Source organism: Harmonia axyridis, chromosome 7 (genome assembly GCF_914767665.1).
Source record: "Harmonia axyridis chromosome 7, icHarAxyr1.1, whole genome shotgun sequence".
In the NCBI taxonomy this organism is placed as follows: domain Eukaryota; kingdom Metazoa; phylum Arthropoda; class Insecta; order Coleoptera; family Coccinellidae; genus Harmonia; species Harmonia axyridis.
Genome location: NC_059507.1, coordinates 7,410,494 through 7,431,215, shown reverse-complemented (window position 1 = coordinate 7,431,215; position 20,722 = coordinate 7,410,494). Strand labels below are relative to the sequence as shown.

Sequence of the window (20,722 nt, the reverse complement as noted above, 5' to 3'; positions counted from 1 at the left end):
AAATATTAAAATGCACATTTTGACGAAGGCCTCTACTTTATGTGGAGTAAGCCAATTAACACAAAACTAGCCCAGACGATATCAACGAAGTTGTGAAAAGGAAAAGTAGATATTTTACGCTAATCTCAGTATAGGTGTGTCTCAATGCAATTACGCAAGACTTTTGTTTTTCCTCGACAACAACAACAACTGAAAACTAATTGGAAAGAAATTTTCTCATTCATATTTATCTCTCTTTTGGTTTAGACTACGTCATAGTCACAGCCTGGACCACCGTCTTGTCCAGTGGGCTATCAACACAATACCGCTAGAAATCATTGAACACAGGTGGGTACTCCATAAGTACCATTTCCATTTCACATCACTTTCGACTTCATTTCAACGAAGAACAGTGTGGAGTTTACTTTCGGACAAGTGAGAACAACTAGTCGATTTGGTTAATTCTCGAGATTGAAATATAACCCAGTTATATCTGCAAGAATGCAGGTCAACCCCGAAGCTGTTTAATTAAAAAATAATAATAATTGTGTTGTGCGATTGAAGTATTATCTTGAGCTGGTCTACTTTCCATTCGTGGATTTACGAGAATGGTCCGGTGAGTCAGGATAGAGGAAAATTTGGGAAATTTTTATGTGTTTTCCTGCTGGTTCGATACTTTGGAGGTAAGTGGAAATGATAACGATGGAATTGGTTGATTGAGTGAAATTAAATGGCAATCGAGTTGAGGATTCTGCTTCGGAACTTTAAGTTTTAAAATATTTTGTCGTGTTTGGTCGTTTGGTTTTATGAAATATTTATAGTTTCAATGGACTATACTTTTATGAAAGTAACCATGTTCTTGTGCAAATAATTTTGATTCTTTTAGTCTTCAGTTAATAAAGTAGTTGTCGAAACGGCGTCAAACATTCCTTGGGCAAAACTGTGGTTACTTCAACTCTAAGCATCATTAAGACGCATCTTTAAGAGCTTGAATGAAATGTTATTTTAAATCTAAGCGATACTAAAGAGTGTTTTTTTTAGAGCTATAGAACTTTAAATTGCAATAAAACATCGATGGATTATTCGATTGACATGAATTTTATTTATCCGCAAGATAATCTTGTGCCATTACATTTTAAATATGATTTCTGGCATATGACCGCCACGGCTGGCTCGGATGTAGTCCAATCTGGACGTCCAATTTTCGATGACCTTTTCCAACATTTGTGGCCGTATATCGGCAATAACACGGCGAATGTTGTCTTCCAAATGGTCAAGGGTTTGTGGCTTATCCGCATAGACCAATGACTTTACATAGCCCCACAGAAAGTAGTCTAGCGGTGTTAAATCACAAGATCTTGGAGGCCAATTCACAGATCCAAAACGTGAAATTAGGCGGTCACCAAATGTGTCTTTCAATAAATAGATTGTGGCACGAGCTGTGTGACATATTGCGCCGTCTTGTTGGAACCACAGCTCCTGGACATCATGGTTGTTCAATTCAGAAATGAAAAAGTTAGTAATCATGGCTTTATACCAATCACCATCGACTGTAACGTTCTGGCCATCATCGTTTTTGAAGAAGTACGGACCAATGATTAGACCAGCCCATAAAGCGCACCAAACAGTCAGTTTTTCTGGATGTAACGATGTTTCGACATACACTTAAGGATTAGCTTCATTCCAAATGCGGCAGTTTTGTTTATTGACGTAGCCATTAAACCAGAAGTGCGATTCATCGCTAAACAAAATAAAATGGACGTAAAACGTAAAAAAACACCCGTTACATTCGAGCTAGGGAGTATACAAAAGTTTATTCTATGTTTTTGAGCGCTCTTTTCAATCCGCTTATTATTTCAAAACAAGGAAGCAACGTCTATATTTTTCAATTTTTGAACCGGCTAGATTTGATTTACAGAATCAGCATTCATATTTGAAATCAACCAGTAAAATAGGTCTTCAAAATATTAGGGAACGTTGTGGTCTAAACTTTTGTTAACGGGCAAAATACGCACAATGGTTTCGGAGTTATAGTGATCTGAAATTTGGTTCTCTCAATAACTTTGTCGGATTAAAAGTTGAATTTTGGTTTCATATCTCAAAGTATTTGCTACTAAATTTTGAGTTAGCCAATGGAGTATCGACAAAATGAGTCATACAAAAGTCCAGCTTCATAGCTCAGAAAGGAAACTTGGCTTTTTTGGAAATTTCTTAGGTGAATGAATGAGACCTAACAACAAAATCTGTGAACATAGAATCATGTATACTTCAGATGTCCATAAAATAAAATGGAGTGAAAAACATCCCAATCGAAACATAGAGTTTTCTGCAAAACTTATACAAGGTGTATATGAATAGTTGCGAAAAAATTTTGGGGGCGATTCTTTGTCAAAAAATTGGGTGGATCTTCCATTCATACTTTTTTTTTGAGCCTCTCCTGCCTAGTTACAGCCCCCTACAGATGACACCCGAAAAATAGTTTTTAATTTGTGTAAAGTTCATCATTGTTTTTTTTTTGTAACAGTACCAGTTTTGTACCAGTTCTCAATGAAAATATCGTTTTGACATCTGTCTATTGGATAAATTTAAGGTCGAAAATATTTCCAGCCTCCACAACTCTAGGCGTATTATCTGTTGATAATTTTTTTTCTCAAAAACCATGAATTTCAGCAATAAATACAAACGACCTAATTTGTTAAGTCTATTCAAAATTAATTTTCTCATTGTGAAATATGAATATAGAAAAAGTTATTGCGAAACAAGATTGAGGGTGGCTTTTTCTACCCCTTGGAATCACAGATGAACAGAACCAAAAATTTTTTTGAATGCATACCATCTTGCTCGCATAAAATATCAGTTTAATTTCATTGTCGTGAATTTATTGGTTTAAAAAAAAAATTAAAAACTACTTTTCGGGCGCCATCTTTAGGGAGCTGTAGCAGGTGGGCTCAAAAAAAAAATTTTTTTATGAAAGACCCACCCTATTTTTTGACAACTAAATTTTTTCGCAACTATTCATATACACCCTGTATATTTCAGAAGAACTTAATCAGAGAAAATTATTAAACTATTAATTGATGAGCATGCAAGAGATTTTGATCGGTATTTTATACTTTTCTGAATAATTAAAATATTAACGGTGTTAGGTGATGGGATACAGTATCAAAGCCTACACAGCACTCACAAAATGAGCTCTGACGTGGAGTCAAAAGCTTTCAAGCGCTCGGTCATGCATTATCCACTTGTACCCTTGGAGATCACAGAACGAAATAAAGGGTGTTTCTTTTAGGGCTATAGAAGTTTAAATTGCAATAAAAGAACGATGGATTATTCGATTGACATGAATTTCATTTATCCGCAAGATAATCTTGTGGCATATGACCACCACAGCTGACTCGGATGTAGTCCAATCTGGACGTCCAATTTTCGATGACTTTATCCAACATTTGTAGCCGTATATCGGCAATAACACGGCGAATGTTGCCTTCCAAATGGTCAAAACTCTGGTCCAAAACGTGAAATTAGGCGGTCACCAAACGTGTCTTTCAATAAATTGATTGTGGCACGAGCTGTGTGACATGTTGCGCCGTCTTGTTGGAACCACAGCTCCTAGACATCATTGTTGCTCAATTCAGGAATGAAAAAGTTAGTAATCATGGCTCTATACCGATCACCATTGACTGTAACGTTCTGGCCATCATCGTTTTTGAAGAAGTACGGACCAATGATTCCATCAGCCCATAAAGCGCACCAAACAGTCAGTTTTTCTGGATGTAACGGTGTTTCGACATACACTTGAGTATTAGCTTCACTCCAAATGCGGCAGTTTTGTTTGTTGACGTAGCCATTCAACCAGAAGTGCGCTTCATCGCTTAACAAAATTCGCTTATGAAAATTGGGAACAACGGCAATCTCATTTTAGGCCCATTTGCAAGCGTTGTTCAGGCGTGAGTCTATTCATGATGAATTGCCGAACCAAACTGAGAATAAATCACTTGACAGCTGTTAAATCGGTCGCCATCTTGAACAGTAATGCCAACTTAAAGTTATATACCTCGAAAAAAAACACCCTTTATCTTTATATAGTTATATATGGTCTCCAAGGGCGCATGAATGAAAGAGTGCTAAAATGCTCATGTGTTAATGATGCATACCTATAAACTTATATGTAGTGTATATAGGTCTGGTCGGATGGACTGAAAAATTTGAGGACGAATTTGTACCTTATCGTTTGAGACCATTCCTGGTTGAAAATTCGAAAATTATTGAAAAATTAAGCGATCATAATCTACGCACTATTAAGAGCATTCTGACCTGAGCTTTTACTGATCAAGTTTCAATAGAATGAAGCCATTTCGGTATATCCTTTCATTCAGGTGAACAGAAATAACAAATTACAAGGACTAAACATTTTAATGTTTAAGTTTCTACTGAGAGCAGGTTCGAACGATTGAGAAATAGTCTTGGCAAATAAGTCAACAGACTCTTGTTGATCTTGTATCTCATTTGCTAATAAGCTGTGTGACCAGATTTGTATATTTTCTTTTGAAATTAATAAATCATTTACAATTGTTCTTATTTGGGTCTTCAGGATGTTGTTATGAAATATTTGATCAACAGATGTTTTGGAAAGCATTGACGAAAGGAAACATTACCGATGTTAATAACATTAACATGACATATAAATCAGCGTATGAGGTCTTAATTTATTTTTTCTGTTTATCTGTCAAAATCTGTTTGGGGTTCGCATTAAACAAAATAACATCTATTTACTCACATCAAATAATAAGGTGCGATGATGAAGAAGACTGAAATTAGTTTTTCAACATGTGAAGATTGATTGAATTTTGAGGTCATTACGCACATAAACAAAGAAGATATGTTTCTTGCATTATTAGTTAATTTTTTTAGTGATTAGTAATAGGTAATATGTGAATAATTTATTGTGTCCCCCGGTCACTTACACCTATAATAATTATGGATGTAACTGTTAATTATTAACACCAGCAATATTAATCGAAAGTCCTATAAACAGCAAGAAGTTGATATGATGTTGTAAAATCGTAAAATCTATAAATAACTGATAAACAAGATGAAGATTATGCCATGATCACCTCCTGAACGTAAATCTATAGGTACCTACTTTCACTAAATTTACACTTCCAATATTTGGACCAAGAATTAGATAACCATACTTTCTTTCCACTGAATTCTACTTAATATGATTTAATGTTGTATACATGCATGTGAATGAATATGTTTCTGTGCCGAGATCAGGTCGTTTCGCATATTTTGGTCACATATTACAAAATGATGCAAATTTTGCATACATGCTTCTTGCTACAGAAAAGCTTCTCTCTTGGTGAATCTGAAATCTGAATACATTTTATCTGATCTTGAGTCTGGACAGTTTGAATTCGAGATTCAGCAGTCTGGATTAGATATGAGTATCTACCTTGAAATGACATCTATAAAACAATTTTAATGCTCATAGTCTAAGTAACAAACTAAATTATCTGTATCGAATTTCAAACATAATTTATACTAACTGACAAAGAAACTGCAACAACCAGTAGGAGCTGTTCAGATTTTAATTTTTTCTGGTAAAATATAGATAGTATAGCAAGGAGTGAATGATTGAAATTTGGAGGAAAAAACGAAGGGTTTACAATTTTTTTTTAATAAATTTGTTAATACTGTGTTTGTCCACCACGATTATCTATAAACTCCCCAACACGTCTCGGCATTGATACAATAAGATGGTCTATTTCTTCTTGAGGGATACTATCCCAAGCTACCTGTACTTAATGACTCAGAGCCGCCAAGTCCATGGGGGCTGGGGTAAATTTCCAAGCCTTCTTCCCATGATGTCCCAAATATGCTCTATGGGCGAAAAATCGGAAGATCTGGTTGGCCATGGCAAAAGATTCGCATGGGTCGCTTCGAAAAAGCTTTAATCATCTCTGGCAACATAAGGTCGGGCATTATCTTGCTGAAATATTGGATTCTCGAGCCGGTTAAGGTAAGGGAGAACATATGGCTCCACTAGTTCTTGAAGGTGTCGCAACGCTGTCATGTTACCTCGAATAAAGACAAAAGGTGACCTACTTGCATGTGCAATAGCACCCCATATCATAACGCCTACTGTCCGGTGTACATGACGCTCAACATCAAACTGAGATTCACGTCTTTCTCCCCGACGTCGTCTAACTCTTCTTCTGCCATCATGTGCACCTAATGAGAATCAAGATTCATCAGAAAAGACGACCTGATGCCATTCCACATTCCAATGTTGACGTTCTCTGCACCACTGTAATCGTTGCCGGCGATGCTCAACCGTCACAGGTAACACAAGATGGGGTCGATAATGCTGCAGTCCAAAATACCTTATCCGGTGGTAAACTGTTCGAACAGTTACAGAATGGCCTTGTTCTCCTAACCCATCATTATAATATTCAAGTAACAAAAATTGTTTACATGATAAAACCTTCAAGATTCAGGCAATTCTCATGAAAAAGCATAAATTATTTATTTATTGAATCTATTCGAAATATCATCTAGATCTAGTCAGTAATCACATGCAAAGCAAAGATTAGATTAGATTAATCTTCGATGCAAAGTTAGAACAACAGAAAAAAGAAAAAAATATACTTTTTTCATCCTCGTAGCTCAAGAGTACCTAGGATGTTTGAATGTAAAAAAATGAATGTATCAAATTCATATTGACTACACAGAAGGATCAAATTCATCGTTAAATTCGCAAGTTTTTCCGGAATAAGACGACACGAACTAATAGACGTGACTCTATTCAATTCCTGTATACTAATTTGCAACGCATAAAACTGATCTTGAAAATAATGAGAATGTCTAAAATTCAAGACGTAACCCCTTATGTTCGATGATGCCCAAATAAAGTATATTTAATTATTTCGTGGACAGTAATGATATCTGTCAACAGTTCATAATCTGTTTGTATCGATATAAATACGATATATCGAATACGATATCATACCTTACCTCCCATGGACAGCAATTATGTAACACTCGAATAGGAAACTGTTAATGACTAAACTCAAATTCTGATCAGATTATGCTATGAATGGAATTGGAATTATTGAACCAAAGGAATTCAATGATCACAATCGAAATTATTTATGTTGTTGTTGATATTAACAGGCCAATTGAAAAGTGCCCGGTCTACCATAGTAAAACACATTTTTTTCGCAAAATTCGATTTTATTATTTAACATAGTTGCCTTCGACGGCGATACAGCGATTATAGCGATCTTCCATCTTTTCGATACCATTTTTGTAGTACGATTTGTCTTTTGCTTCAAAATAGGCCTTAGTTTCGGCGATTACTTCTTCATTGGTGCTAAATTTCTTTCCAGCGAGCATTCTTTTGTGGTCTGAGAACAGAAAAAAGTCGCTGGGGGCCTGATCTGGCGAATACGGTGGATGCAGAAGAAATTCGAAGCACAATTCATGCAATTTCGTCATTGCTTTCATTGATTAGTGACACGGCGCATTGTCTTGATGAAACAGCACCTTTTTTTCTTCAAATGGGGCTGTTTTTTTATGATTTCATCCATAACGCTTTATTTTAATAGCTGTTGATGGTCTGGCCGTTTTGGTGGTAATCAATTCAATAAATATTATACCTTGCGCATCGCAGAATACTGATGCCATAACATTGCCAGCTGACTGTTGTATTTTTCCTCGCTTTGGATTCGGGTGATCGTGTGCAGTCCACTCAGCTGACTGTCGATTGAACTCCAGAGTAAAATAATGGAGCCATGTTTCATCCATTGTCACATATCGACACAAAATTTCAGGTTTATTGCACTTAAACAGCTTCAAACACTGTTCAGAATCATTAACACGTCGTTGCTTTTGATCGATTGTGAGCTCGCGCGGCACACATTTTACACACAGCTTTCTCATGTACAAATATTCGTGAATGATACGCGGTACATGTTCAGAAGATATCTTCACAATGTCTGCTATCAACTCCACTTTACGGTCATTCAAAATTATTTTGTGACAGTTTCGAATTCGACACACTGTACTTCGAAAGTTATTTAAAAAAACGGAAATAAAAAAAATTTCAACACCTTGTATCTTGGAAACGAAGCGTTTCCGGGAATATATTTATTTGGACAATTCATATTAGAATATTGGGAGGAATCATCTCCTGATTTTTGGCAAAGTATTTTTGAATCAACCGGTATATGAAATTTATCAATTACCTACTAAGTTTAGTTATCCAAAAAGTAAGAAACTATAGTTTGAATTGTGTAGTAATACAATTGTTATTCACCTAATGAAAAAGTGTGTACCTATAATTATTATCAATTATATTTCTACCATCTTACGACCAAGTCAATAAAATATTCTGTCATTATCATGAAATTTCAATTTTTGAACATGTAAATTAAATTATCATTCTCCGAATAGGATTTTCTTCATGTAATTCACGGTTATTTCCGAACACTCGAAGAAATCGTAAATTATTTTTTAACGACCTCCAGGAAAGAGATATTGTCGGTGTCCTATTTGCTCATAGAAATACAAGTAAGAGTACACTTCAAATTCCGAACGATTTCCTATTCGCGATATGAATAAAATGAATCATACTAACTTGTTTACAATAGTTGGGTTTTTCAATGCGAAGAATTCTCTTATCTTCCTATAAGTAAATAACTTAACATCGGTTATTCAACCTGTACCGTCCGCTAGAAGATTTCTCTCTGTACGAAGTTATTACTGAGGAAGCAATTACCTGTTATAACACCCTAGAAGCTATAACCTATCGGGTATATCACCACATTTAAGTTTTTCGAGCTTCACTTCAGAAAATTTCAATCTGTAATAAATTTTTGCAAAGGGTAATAGCATTCACAATTATAGTCAATTGTTCTGTGAATGTGGCTGAAGGTTTCGACTTTCTATGTTCCCACATGGAAAATCACGTCAAATCCGCATGAGAAACTATATTTTCCTACTTCCGGGCCTAAAGTGACAACTTCACTCCCTTGTGACAGGTACTAAAGTGTCACATTTAATCCCTCCGGGATTAAATATTGACGAAACTCCCGGAACGATTAAATCACAAACAAACGAATTTAAGGGATATTTTATTGAATAATATTATTAATTAGAATGGTAATTAACGTTAATATTCAAATTAATATTGTGACAGTTCGTCATATTGACCAGTCTTTCCTGGGTTAATGCACCAGGTAACTGACGAGTAACAGATAGGTCCTTTTCATATTGAACTGGTGTTTGTTTCGAAGATCCTGCAGAAACAGGAAGCGAGAATATGAGGACTGTGACATAACTATAGTGGACGAATCGGCGACTTGACCAAATATTTTATCTGAAATTTTTTGTTTATTTTTAATAGACGATTCAATATATCCCTCGGCCACGTTGGAGGATTTCCATCCTCCATGTCTCTTCAGCACGTCTATTGTTGCTCCCGAATCAGCTAACAAAGACGCAGATGTGCGTCTAAAACAATGTCCCGTATAAGACGTCGCATTTTCTAATTTCAAGAAAGCTGCTATTTGCCGTGGAAATGTACCAAACATGTTTTTTCCTACTACTCGCGTAGTACATTCTTTGTTGATGTATTGAACAAAAAATTTTGAATGAGGTGTCCCTGTCTTTCGCAATGCCACATATTTTAGAAATATCGCCACAAAACTGATGGCACTGTTTTCTGAATTTTTGATCACAAAATTTCGGTCAATTTTATTTTTGGTGTTTCTAATCGCAATTAGGAAGGAATCGCCCAAATCTCTCACATCGTCGATTTCTAAATCAACCAACTCTTTTCCACGACAAGCTCCCGCAACGCCCAAAATAAGTGCTACCTACAAAAAAATTGATTTCTTAAAATTTCTGAATATAAACAAATTTCCAAATTTACCTTAAGCATTAAATATTTATCATCCGGAGCCTCCCGTAAGAACTGATCTACCTGCCCAGACGTGAGAATTCTTGACTTCTTTGGCTTAAATCCCTCATTTCTTCTCTTCAAAAAAGCTAATAATTTTGGAAATTTACTTATATCAATATCTTCTCTAATGTTAATAACCGATTTCAGCATTGAGTAATGTGTCCAGAGAGTTGAGGCACAAACCGCTTTTGATTTATCATTGAAGTAGACTAACAGCGCATTTTCAGTAGGTTGTCTCACATTTTTTAAGCGGCACCACTTTTTAAAAGCATCGTACTGCTGCTCGTATAGTTTTCTAGATTTCGGTGGTAACAATTCTTCACCTACTTCGGCTGCTCTTTTATCAATATCAGATACACCTTCTTCACTTATGATACCAATAATTATCAATAACAATGTTTCTTTACAATGACACTAGTAATGACAATGTTTCTAAATTATAATTGTCACAACGCAATGTTACTATGGTAACTTATTTTAAAGACAGTTTATTAAATGAGTTGAAGAGAGAAAAAACTGATTGAAATTATTGAAATAATTAATAAAATCATACCGGAAGTACGAAAAGTATCGTATATACCTTGCGACTGAAGTACATTTAATCCTTCAGGTAAATTATGGCCCTCCCTGCGGTCGGGCCATAAACTTTACCTTCAGGATTGAATGTACTACTTCAGTCCCGCGGTATATAATATACTATTTCAATATGTATTGTATTATTTTATTGAATATTTCCCTCCTGTCAAAAATTCTATGTATATGGAGAACAATTATCAAAAATTACAGCGATAATTGCTTTGTAGGAAGCGAAACTGCACTGCGATAATTGTTCTGTTCATAGATGCATAGTTTCTATGCTTCTTACACAGTTCGAATCTATGGCAATTCCATTCTACATCAGTTTGACAAGTGATGTAATGGTTTATTCGGGAAATATTCCCCCGAATTACACTCGTGCATCAAAATTACCGGATAATTTCGCATTCCAGCGTGTTTTCTTTGAAAAACTGCATTCGGTCATTTTCATTTTTGGAGAAAGAGCCCTTCACCTTTCGGTGAAAATGAACTTATGCAGTTTTTATGACAACACGCTGTCATGCAAAATTATCGGTAATTTTGATGCACTTGTGCAATTACTTACGATAATACCACATAACTGTCAAGCAAGGTTAGTTTTGTTGATTGAGAATTGTAATAGGAACAAAATAACTTTTTGCGCGCTTGTAAAAGGTTTTCCAAATCAAGGTTTCATTTTGAATGTCCCGCTTTCTGAAGCTTTTATCTTTTGCCATATGATAAGAAAAAACTACGCCATTACTGAAAATGGAACGATAGACAGCGCATTGTCTTGATGAAACAGCACCTTTTTTTCTTCAAATGGGTTCGTTTTTTATCGATTTCATCCTTTAAACGATCCAATAACGATATTTAATAATTGCTGTTGATGGTCTGGCCCTTTTGGAGGTAATCAATGAATATTATACCTTGCGCATCCCAAAATACTGATGCCATAACCTTGCCAGATCACTGTTGTGTTTTCCTCGCTTTGGATTCGGTTCATCGTGTGCACGTGTGCAGTCCACTCAGCTGACTATCGATTGGACTCCGGAGTGAAATGATGGTGCCATGTTGCATCCATTGTCTATATCGACGCAAAAATTCAGGTTTATTGCACTTAAACAGCTTCAAACACTGCTCTGCATCATTAACACGTTGTTGCTTTTGATTGATTTTGAGCTCGCGCGGCACCCATTTTGCACACAGCTTTCTCATGTACATATATTCATGAATGATATGATGTACACGTTCAGATGATATCTTCACAATGTCTGCTACCTCGATCAACTTCACTTTACGGCCATTCAAAATTATTCTGTGAACTTTTTTGATTTTTTCGTCGGTGACAGCCTCTTTTGGACGTCCACTGCGGTCGCCGTCTTCAGTGCTCATTTTATACCATTTTTACGCATACCAATCAATGATGGTTGATTTTTCCTGGTGCAGACCCAGAAAACTCTTCATCAAGCCAAAATTTTGCTTCAACTGTATTTTTTCCTTCAAAAGCAATATTTTATCAGCACACGAAATTTGTGTTCCATATTTTTTCAAATAACAAAAGTATCTACACTCACAACGCAATATCTCTCAAACTAATGGTCGGACTGCTGTCAAATTTTGACACGTATCGTTTGAAGGTTGGTATTAACTAAAAATCATATGGATTTAATAGTAGCACCGCCATCTGTGCATCAGACCGGGGTCTTTTCAATTGGCCTAATATACAAGGATGAAAAAATTAAAATAAATCCTTCATATCAATTACGTAATGGCACAAATTTCATAAAAATATCTATGAAGCTATTGAAATCATGATGAAAGAATTTGGTTTTTTCTTTATTGAAACTTTAACACCCTGTTCCCAAAAGTTATGAGGTTTTGGATTTAGGTTTAATGAAACAGCATTTTATTATTCGAAGGAGCAATAATAAGCTAATGAATGAACGAGCGCAAAAAAAGTTACTGAGTTTTTTCAAATTTCTTTTAATTTATTATCGGAATTTCTACTACAAATTATTTATTCAATAAAAGTTTCATTTTCAAAGAGTAATGAGCATACAAAATTCCCTTTCATTGGAGCTGCATTTAGCATTTGATAAGAATCTTGAAAGAAACGGTTTCTTGACTTTAGGTACACCATCTACCTTGTCGCCAGAAAACTTTCCTCTTAATAGGAGAAACCCATTATAGCAATTTTTGTCACGGTTCGAGTAGCCATATCCCCTGAAGTTCATTTTGCGTGATGTCCCTGTTTCTTTCTCTAGTCAAAGTACTTTTACTTCTATAGTTCCACTCCAGATGATTCGTCTCTCAATAGATGGTCGCTGTCATTTTCGAATTTGATTGATTCGATTCAAGATTCATCCTCACGACTAGCTTATTAGAAATTAATTTCATCTCGAGTTTGTTTTGTAATCGATTTATTCATTATAGATGTTGAAAATTTCAGCTCTAACGCCTGATTAGAACGTAGATGATGTAAAATGCGCAATATGCTAATTTGAGTTCTAAAAGATGAAAATGAGGATAGCACTGCCTGAAGTATGAAGCTCTTGTGTGCTCGTACATTTATATGTATATATTTATATATACAGGGTGTCTCATTTAAAAGTGTCCACCCTCAATAACGCAAGAACGAATCAGAATTTGTGAAAACACTCAGACAGGTCGGTTTTTGATGACATGGGGACATGATCTGGGATACAAAGTTTGTTTCTACTAGCAACCCCTGGAGAGGGTTGCAACCCTATCAGAAAGGACCCCGCATGTTTCTTATGGGAAATGGCTTTCCGTGAATTTGGCTGAATTTTTGATATGTTGTAGTTCTTGATAAACTGATCAGAAGTGTCCATAGCCACAAAGCTCAAAAATGGACAGTTTTCGAGATATGGAGCTTTGAAAATGGATTTTTTGCAATTTTCGGGGTTTTTGCTTATCAATCAGGGAGCTCTCATTTCCGGTTGGGATGGAATTTGGATGTTCGGCGGTCAGAACCCGACTGAGAAATTATCTTCCTTGGTTATATTAGGCACCGCCATCGATAATTTTTTATACACTGCTCCACATTGGCTTTGAAATGAGATACAAAATCCAAGATCTTCCATACATCTTTTCATGCCACAAAATAACGCCAGAATAATTCACATGACCGAGAAACGACATATTGTGAGATTTTTTTAAGAGAGACCATGATAACTGAATCCTCATATATCTGATGTCCAATAATATCAAATATGTTAGCAAAAATGTTCATAACCAGACACCGCGAGCTGTAATGGGGGAAAATGGGAAAATCAAAATCATATATCCTCAGGGATAATAATTGATCACTATTGATGTCATTTACATATGATATGTGAATTGTTTCTCACAAATAGATAATCTGACAATGGGGTGCCAAGACATTTTCCTCAGAATGTCTCGAAATTGATGATATAGCATCTCACAGACAAACGAATCCGTGCAGTTTTGATACAATATAGTACTATCCGGGTAAAATATAGAAGTCCAAGTGTTGGAAGCTAACTATGAATGTAGCACAAATATATGCATGGATTCAAATTTGTATGAACCTGCAGTTTGTGTCTATAAAGTCAATATTCACAAAGTTACAGGGTGTTTTTATGGAATTATGGAACCGATAAAACTAAATGAAATAGAGATGTTCTAATTGATCGTATAATTTCTATCGAAAGAAAAATATTTTGAACAAACAGTATTAGTAAAAATTTACAGCAAATGCTCAAAGTACTCGCTTATTTATAAAACTTATTGTATAAAAGAACCGAAAATATCAACTTTTTTGAAATAGAAACATAAATTGAATCACTATAAATCATAACAAAATCAAAAATAATTAAAAATAAAGTTTCTTAATATTGAGAAACCTCCAACCTTTGTTTGATATCATAATTTTCCATCCAGGATCTAAGACACTGAGGCATCTTATAGATTTGTCGCCTAACCTATTACTGGTTTTTATAACTGCAAGAGCAGCTCTGGAAAATTGTCTTTTAACAGGAGCTGAAGATGCTGGCGTTGACAAAAAATCCTTGGCCATTTTGGCCAAGTTTGGAAAGATATTTGTGAAACTACCAAAATCTTCAAATAGATTTAATAGAAATGTGAAAAAACTACTAATAAAATCACACTGGCGAATGCTTCAGTCTCTCGGCGCTCGAGGAATCCCCTTTATTTAGTCTAAGCGCGCACGAGTTTGCAAAAATATATGCCGTGTGACGCGTGCATATCAAGTTCAAGTAATATCAAGTACCTTGATATCAAGTCAAGCAATAAATTAATATCTAAAAGTCAAGCTTAAGTGTGTAATTTTTCATGAGCTTGATTTTCAAGTCAAGTAGTCGGTTAAAAAGTCAAGCTACTTGGCTTAATGAATCCCATCTTAGTAGCTATATGTCATTTTATCACGATGTCTAAGTATATTTTCGAATTTCGAGGCAGAGTCAGAATTTTTTTTTAATGTTTGCCATATTTCACTCAATATAGCAACTTAATTTCCATAATGAATTGTATTAATATTTTGCTAGAATTCCTTCGAATCTGCTTCTTTTCAGAAAATGAAGCACGCATCAAGAATAGCATTCGTTGCTTTGGTCTTAATAAAACTATGTACCTGTTCTAACATCCTGATGATTACTTTAGGAGGGACGAAATCGCACAAAATACCTTTTTGGGAATTGGCAGGAGGACTCGTGACAAGAGGACATAATATAACATTTTTGAATGCTTTTCCACCGGATTTCGTTCTGCCGGGATTGGAAGAAATAACTCCCACTAATCTAGTCTTCTTCGTTAAAAATTTCACCAATTGGGACCTAGTAGGTGCCAGGATGAGGAACGAACTGCCTGTTCATCCTCTGGACATGATAAGATATGGCTATAAGGTGAGTGGAAACGAAAAAAAACATTTTGTAAAAAAAAATGAAAAATGAATTATTTATCTGTAAAACTAAATATGTGTGATCTGTTTACAATGATTATATAATACGTAGATGCGCCCTTCAGCGCTCATGCTGAGCATTTTGACATCAACATTGAAGAGAGAAAGGTTGAGCCTCCTGTCATGTGACCCTGGAGATGAGACTAAAGAAGTTTGAATTTCAGCCAATGACAGGATTAGTATTGACAAGAGAATTGGTTAACCAATTCTCCTGTCAAGAAATGTAAATAATACATATTATACGTCTTCATTTCTATGTTGTAATTGATTATAATATCTCTCTGTCTACGCGTTATCTGCTTATTACATCATTGTCATTTTGTAGGACCACATATTTTGTTGAACGATTCCAAGAAAAGAATTAATATAGTGTCGGTATCTATACATACATAGAAATTTTTATGGTTTACATTCAACTTCAAAACTAATCGCAATAAAAACAAATGATTACACCAATAATGGAATCTACTGAAAAAAGTGCCTGTAGAATGTTTTTCTTTCAAGTTTATAGCACCAGTAATAAAGAAGTTATGAGAACTTATCATTTCACGCCATTTTTCAATTTTTATTATAGCTTGAAAACAGTTGAATTGATGAGGTTATGGTATTTATGTATTTATGCCTATTTATTTCAATATTTTAATTTCATAAACTATATTATAAACCTCTCTGATCCTCCTTTGAATCAGAGAATAAGAATATCATGCACCTTGTAAAGGGTGTTTTTTTTTTAGAGCTATAGAACTTTAAATTGCAATAAAACAACGATGGATTATTCGATTGACATGAATTTTATTTATCCGCAAGATAATCTTGTGGCATTACATTTTAAATATGATTTCTGGCATATGACCGCCACGGCTGGTTCGGATGTAGTCCAATCTGGACGTCCAATTTTCGATGACTTTTTCCAACATTTGTGGCCGTATATCGGCAATAACACGGCGAATGTTGTCTTCCAAATGGTCAAGGGTTTGTGGCTTATCCGCATAGACCAATGACTTTACATAGCCCCACAGAAAGTAGTCTAGCGGTGTTAAATCACAAGACCTTGGAGGCCAATTCACAGGTCCAAAACGTGAAATTAGGCGGTCACCAAACGTGTCTTTCAATAAATCGATTGTGGCACGAGCTGTGTGACATGTTGCGCCGTCTTGTTGGAACCACAGCTCCTGGACATCATGGTTGTTCAATTCAGGAATGCAAAAGTTAGTAATCATAGCTCTATACCGATCACCATTGATTGTAACGTTCTGGCCAACATCGTTTTTGAAGAAGTACGGACCAATGATAGCCCATAAAGCGCACCAAACAGTCAGTTTTTCTGGATGTAACGATGTTTCGACATACACTTGAGGATTAGCTTCACTCCAAATGCGGCAGTTTTGTTTGTTGACGTAGCCATTCAACCAGAAGTGCGCTTCATCGCTAAACAAAATAAAATGGACGTAGTGCGCGATACGTATTCCGCACAGAACCATTATTTTCGAAATGAAGTTGCACTATTTGCAAGCGTTGTTCAGGCGTGAGTCTACTCATGATGAATTGCCAAACCAAACTGAGAATAAATCATTTGACAACTGTTAAATCGGTCGCCATCTTGAACAGAAATGCCAACTTAAAGTTATATACCTCGAAAAAAAACACCCGTTACCTTGTATATTCAATGAATAAAAAATTTTGTAATACAAAAAAAACACTGCTTTCAGTCTTGTGAAGAGACACTAGAAGATCCCGAAACAAACGAGATGCTTCACATCCACAAGTCCTTCGACCTGGTGATTTTAGACGGTGCTTTTCCAGAATGTGCTCTTGGATTCGTTAAACATTACAACGCACCCTTCATGTATATCAATACTGTGGCGATGTACACTGGAAGCTTATCTTTGGCAGGAAACCCCAATCCCTACTCTACCACACCTTTCTTGGCAACATCTTACACGGACAACATGAAACTTTATGAGAGAGCCTCCAATGCTGTGTGGTTCTGGGCAGGAAATATACTACACGCAATCATGACCAGATGGATGATACAGGTGAGAAAGTCTTGTTAATGACAATGGAAATCGGATTCTTTTCGATTGTAGTATTAGCCGGAAGCAACAGTTCAACACTTTTTAACAGATTATAAATTCGAATGTAGTATTTATCGTTTATACTGAGAGTTCCAGAAAGAGGAGTCAATAATTCATCAAGATTAAAAATTATTGTTGAAAAATTCCGAATTAAAATGTTATTCAGTCGAAAACAACAATCCTTATGGTCTGGAGAAAATTCATAGTCAGTTTGAATAGGTGCGTGCGCTCAGACTCAATACAGAAGTGCTTCAAATCAATGTCAGTTTTCTTTAAAATTCTAAAATTTAAATTTATTACAGATTTTACCCTTAGGCCATCTATACACAATTTATTGAACTTATTGTTGTATATATGGTGGATGCGCTTTATATAAGCGAATCCGCCAATTTACGTTTCCCGATTATAACATTTTTACATTTTGCAAATCGTCTCTCAGCCTAGCGACGGCTCTGTATATACAACAGACTACCATAATAGAGATGAAGAATAATCAATCATATTCTATTCGTATATCATATCATACGCATAGCAACAAGAATGTGAAAGTTATGAAGAAACTAAAATTCTATTATTTCAGGGAATTGTATCAAAAAAATTTGGATACGACATGCCTGCCATATACAAAATGTCGAGCAATGTTAGTTTTATACTTCAGAACTCCCACCCAGCAGTTACTTATTCTAAGGCTTATCTACCCAACGTTGCAGAAATTGCTTGTATACACTGTAAAGATCCTAAACCACTTCCACCAGTAAGTATGTTTAAAATTATTAAGGATATAGACTTACTTCATCAATATATTATGATTAATAGTACAATAGCAGAACTAATTAACACACTTGTGTCTAAAATGTCTAATACGACCACAATATTTTCTACAAAAAAAATTAATGCATTATTATTATGCATCTTTCGAAAAACTTTCTAGTTATCACAGCTATGCTACTAGAAACACTGCTATACTCTCTCTGCCTAAGCACAGCACATCCAAATTCGAAAATTCACCTACTTATAAAGGATTAAAATTGTTCAATAGATTGCCTGAATCAATCAAATTTTTAGATCGTACAAGTTTCAAAAAGAGAATAATGTCTTTATTGCTTGGAAAATGTTTTTATAGCATAAACGAATATTTCCATGATTCTCCTCTCAATTGTTAGGCATTTGTTCTATTATTATTGTTGCTATATATTATACTGAATTGTAATTCATTTGTTTATTTTTCTTTTCTTCTTTCTCTATGATGTGACTTATCTCATACATTTTATAATGTCTTAAGAGATCAATAAATGTTATTATTATTAATCATTAAAAAAAAACAACTTTCTCCCACTCTTTTCGAAAAGTGGAACATTACAAACAATTTTTGCATGTAGAGCTGAATTTTACACAATGACATTGTAAAAAATGAATAGATATTATTAAAAACTTGAGATTGTCAGTTCACTACAAAATAATATTAATTTTTCTCAATATTAGTCCTTCTATCGATAACCCTATTTCGATTTGTGAAATACTCAAACTAAAATTAATTATTTGATTAAGGGACTCGAAGAATTCGTAAATGGAAGTGGTGAAGCAGGTTTCATTTACTTCAGTATGGGATCATCAGTGAAAGCCTTCAACATGCCAGAGTATTTCAGAAGGATGCTCATACGAGTATTCAGACAACTACCGCAAAGGGTACTCTGGAAATGGGAAGGAGAAGACATGGAAGATCTGCCGGAAAATGTTAAACTAGGCCGATGGTTACCACAACAAGATTTACTTGGTAATATTTCATGTTGAAATCTTAACCTTTCATTATCTATACTCCAAGAATATAATGAGTATTAAAAAGATTGTTTTTCTTCATTTTTGACATGAGACTAAGGCCGATCTGAATCTGAATCATTTCTAGGACACCCCAAAATCAAAGCATTTGTTACACACGGAGGCTTGTTAAGTATGTTCGAGACAGTCTACCATGGAGTTCCAATAGTTACTCTTCCGGTTTTCTGCGACCATGATGCAAATTCAGCCAAATCAGAAGCTGACGGATACGCCATCAAGTTGGATTTAGCCACAATCAATGTTGAGACCCTCTTGTGGGCTATAAAACGAATAATTCATGATCCGAAGTATCGCATAGAAGTTTTGAGGAGGCAGAAAGTGTTCCGGGACCAAAAAGAATCTCCTTTGGACAGAGCAGTGTTCTGGACGGAGTATGTGCTACGAAATAGAGGTGCAGGTTACCTACAGTCACCTACGAGGTTCCTCAGTACCACGGAATACTATATGCTGGATATAGCATTCTTCTTCCTTCTTTGGCTTGTTATGGTATACTACAGTTTTTTGAAGCCAGCTTTTTCCTTTATTCCAAGGCTATTGAGAACAGATTCTAATAAAAAAGAAGTGAAAACAGATTGAGAAGAAAATGTCGAATCAAAATCTTTTCCTTTTGGAAAACTTTGAGATAATTGAAACTTTAGAAGGTACAAAAGTATCCTGAGGAAGTATCCAAAGCACTCATTTCATTTTCACTCACCTGATATTTTCTCTCATACTTTGATATAAGACAAAATATGTAGAGGAGTTGAATGAAGTGAAAACATGATTTTTAAACAAATTTTGTATGTTACTCTTCTGACCTGAATATGATTTTGATATGTGTGATTTAGTTGATAATTTGAATGAAGTGAGTAAAATATGATAAAATATTTATAACACTTATGAGACGTTTGTAAGAAGAATAAAAATATAAATTGTGTCTGACATAAACATTTTTTTTCACCTATAATAAAATCATGCAGTTAGGAATTAATATGTCTAAATAGTTATATTAATATAAATTCCTGATACAAATTTCAAAACTACTAAATCAGTTAACGTCAAATTCGTACGAGTCTAGTTGGAAAATATATGTTATTGTAAGTTTATTCTGACATCCAAGTTTTTTGGTCTGCTTTAAGCAATATTTCTAAAATGTATGAACTAATTTGGTAAAAGATATTTTGCATTACAAATTAATAAGGTTTATTGGTCATAAACACTTTCCCATTTCATAAGAAAAAAACGATATGTTGATACAATCATTGGATTGTTTCATGTTCCCATTCAAATGATCTTTTATTTTACTCTAATAATTGATAGAAAAAAAAGTACTTCATTCTTCTGGTAACTTTGTCTTTTATCAATTAT

General features: G+C 34.9%; 1 protein-coding gene across 1 annotated transcript; it reads left to right on the top strand.

The window, feature by feature from the left end:
- Positions 1-223: 223 nt before the first annotated feature.
- Positions 224-20,296, top strand: LOC123685120 (UDP-glucosyltransferase 2). The gene is made up of 6 exons (XM_045624706.1): positions 224-662; positions 15,079-15,408; positions 17,174-17,500; positions 18,120-18,293; positions 19,088-19,313; positions 19,443-20,296. Exons 2-6 carry the CDS (start codon positions 15,082-15,084, stop codon positions 19,949-19,951), a joined length of 1,563 nt encoding a protein of 520 aa, XP_045480662.1. The 5' UTR covers positions 224-662; positions 15,079-15,081; the 3' UTR covers positions 19,952-20,296.
- Positions 20,297-20,722: the final 426 nt, after the last annotated feature.

Excerpts from the sequence above, each read along its gene's own strand:
- LOC123685120 (XM_045624706.1), top strand. The coding sequence starts at position 15,082 with ATGAAGCACGCATCAAGAATAGCATTCGTTGCTTTGGTCTTAATAAAA. Across the intron at positions 15,409-17,173 it reads TGATAAGATATGGCTATAAG|TCTTGTGAAGAGACACTAGA; the intron begins GTGAGTGGAAAC and ends CACTGCTTTCAG. Across the intron at positions 18,294-19,087 it reads ATCCTAAACCACTTCCACCA|GGACTCGAAGAATTCGTAAA; the intron begins GTAAGTATGTTT and ends TATTTGATTAAG.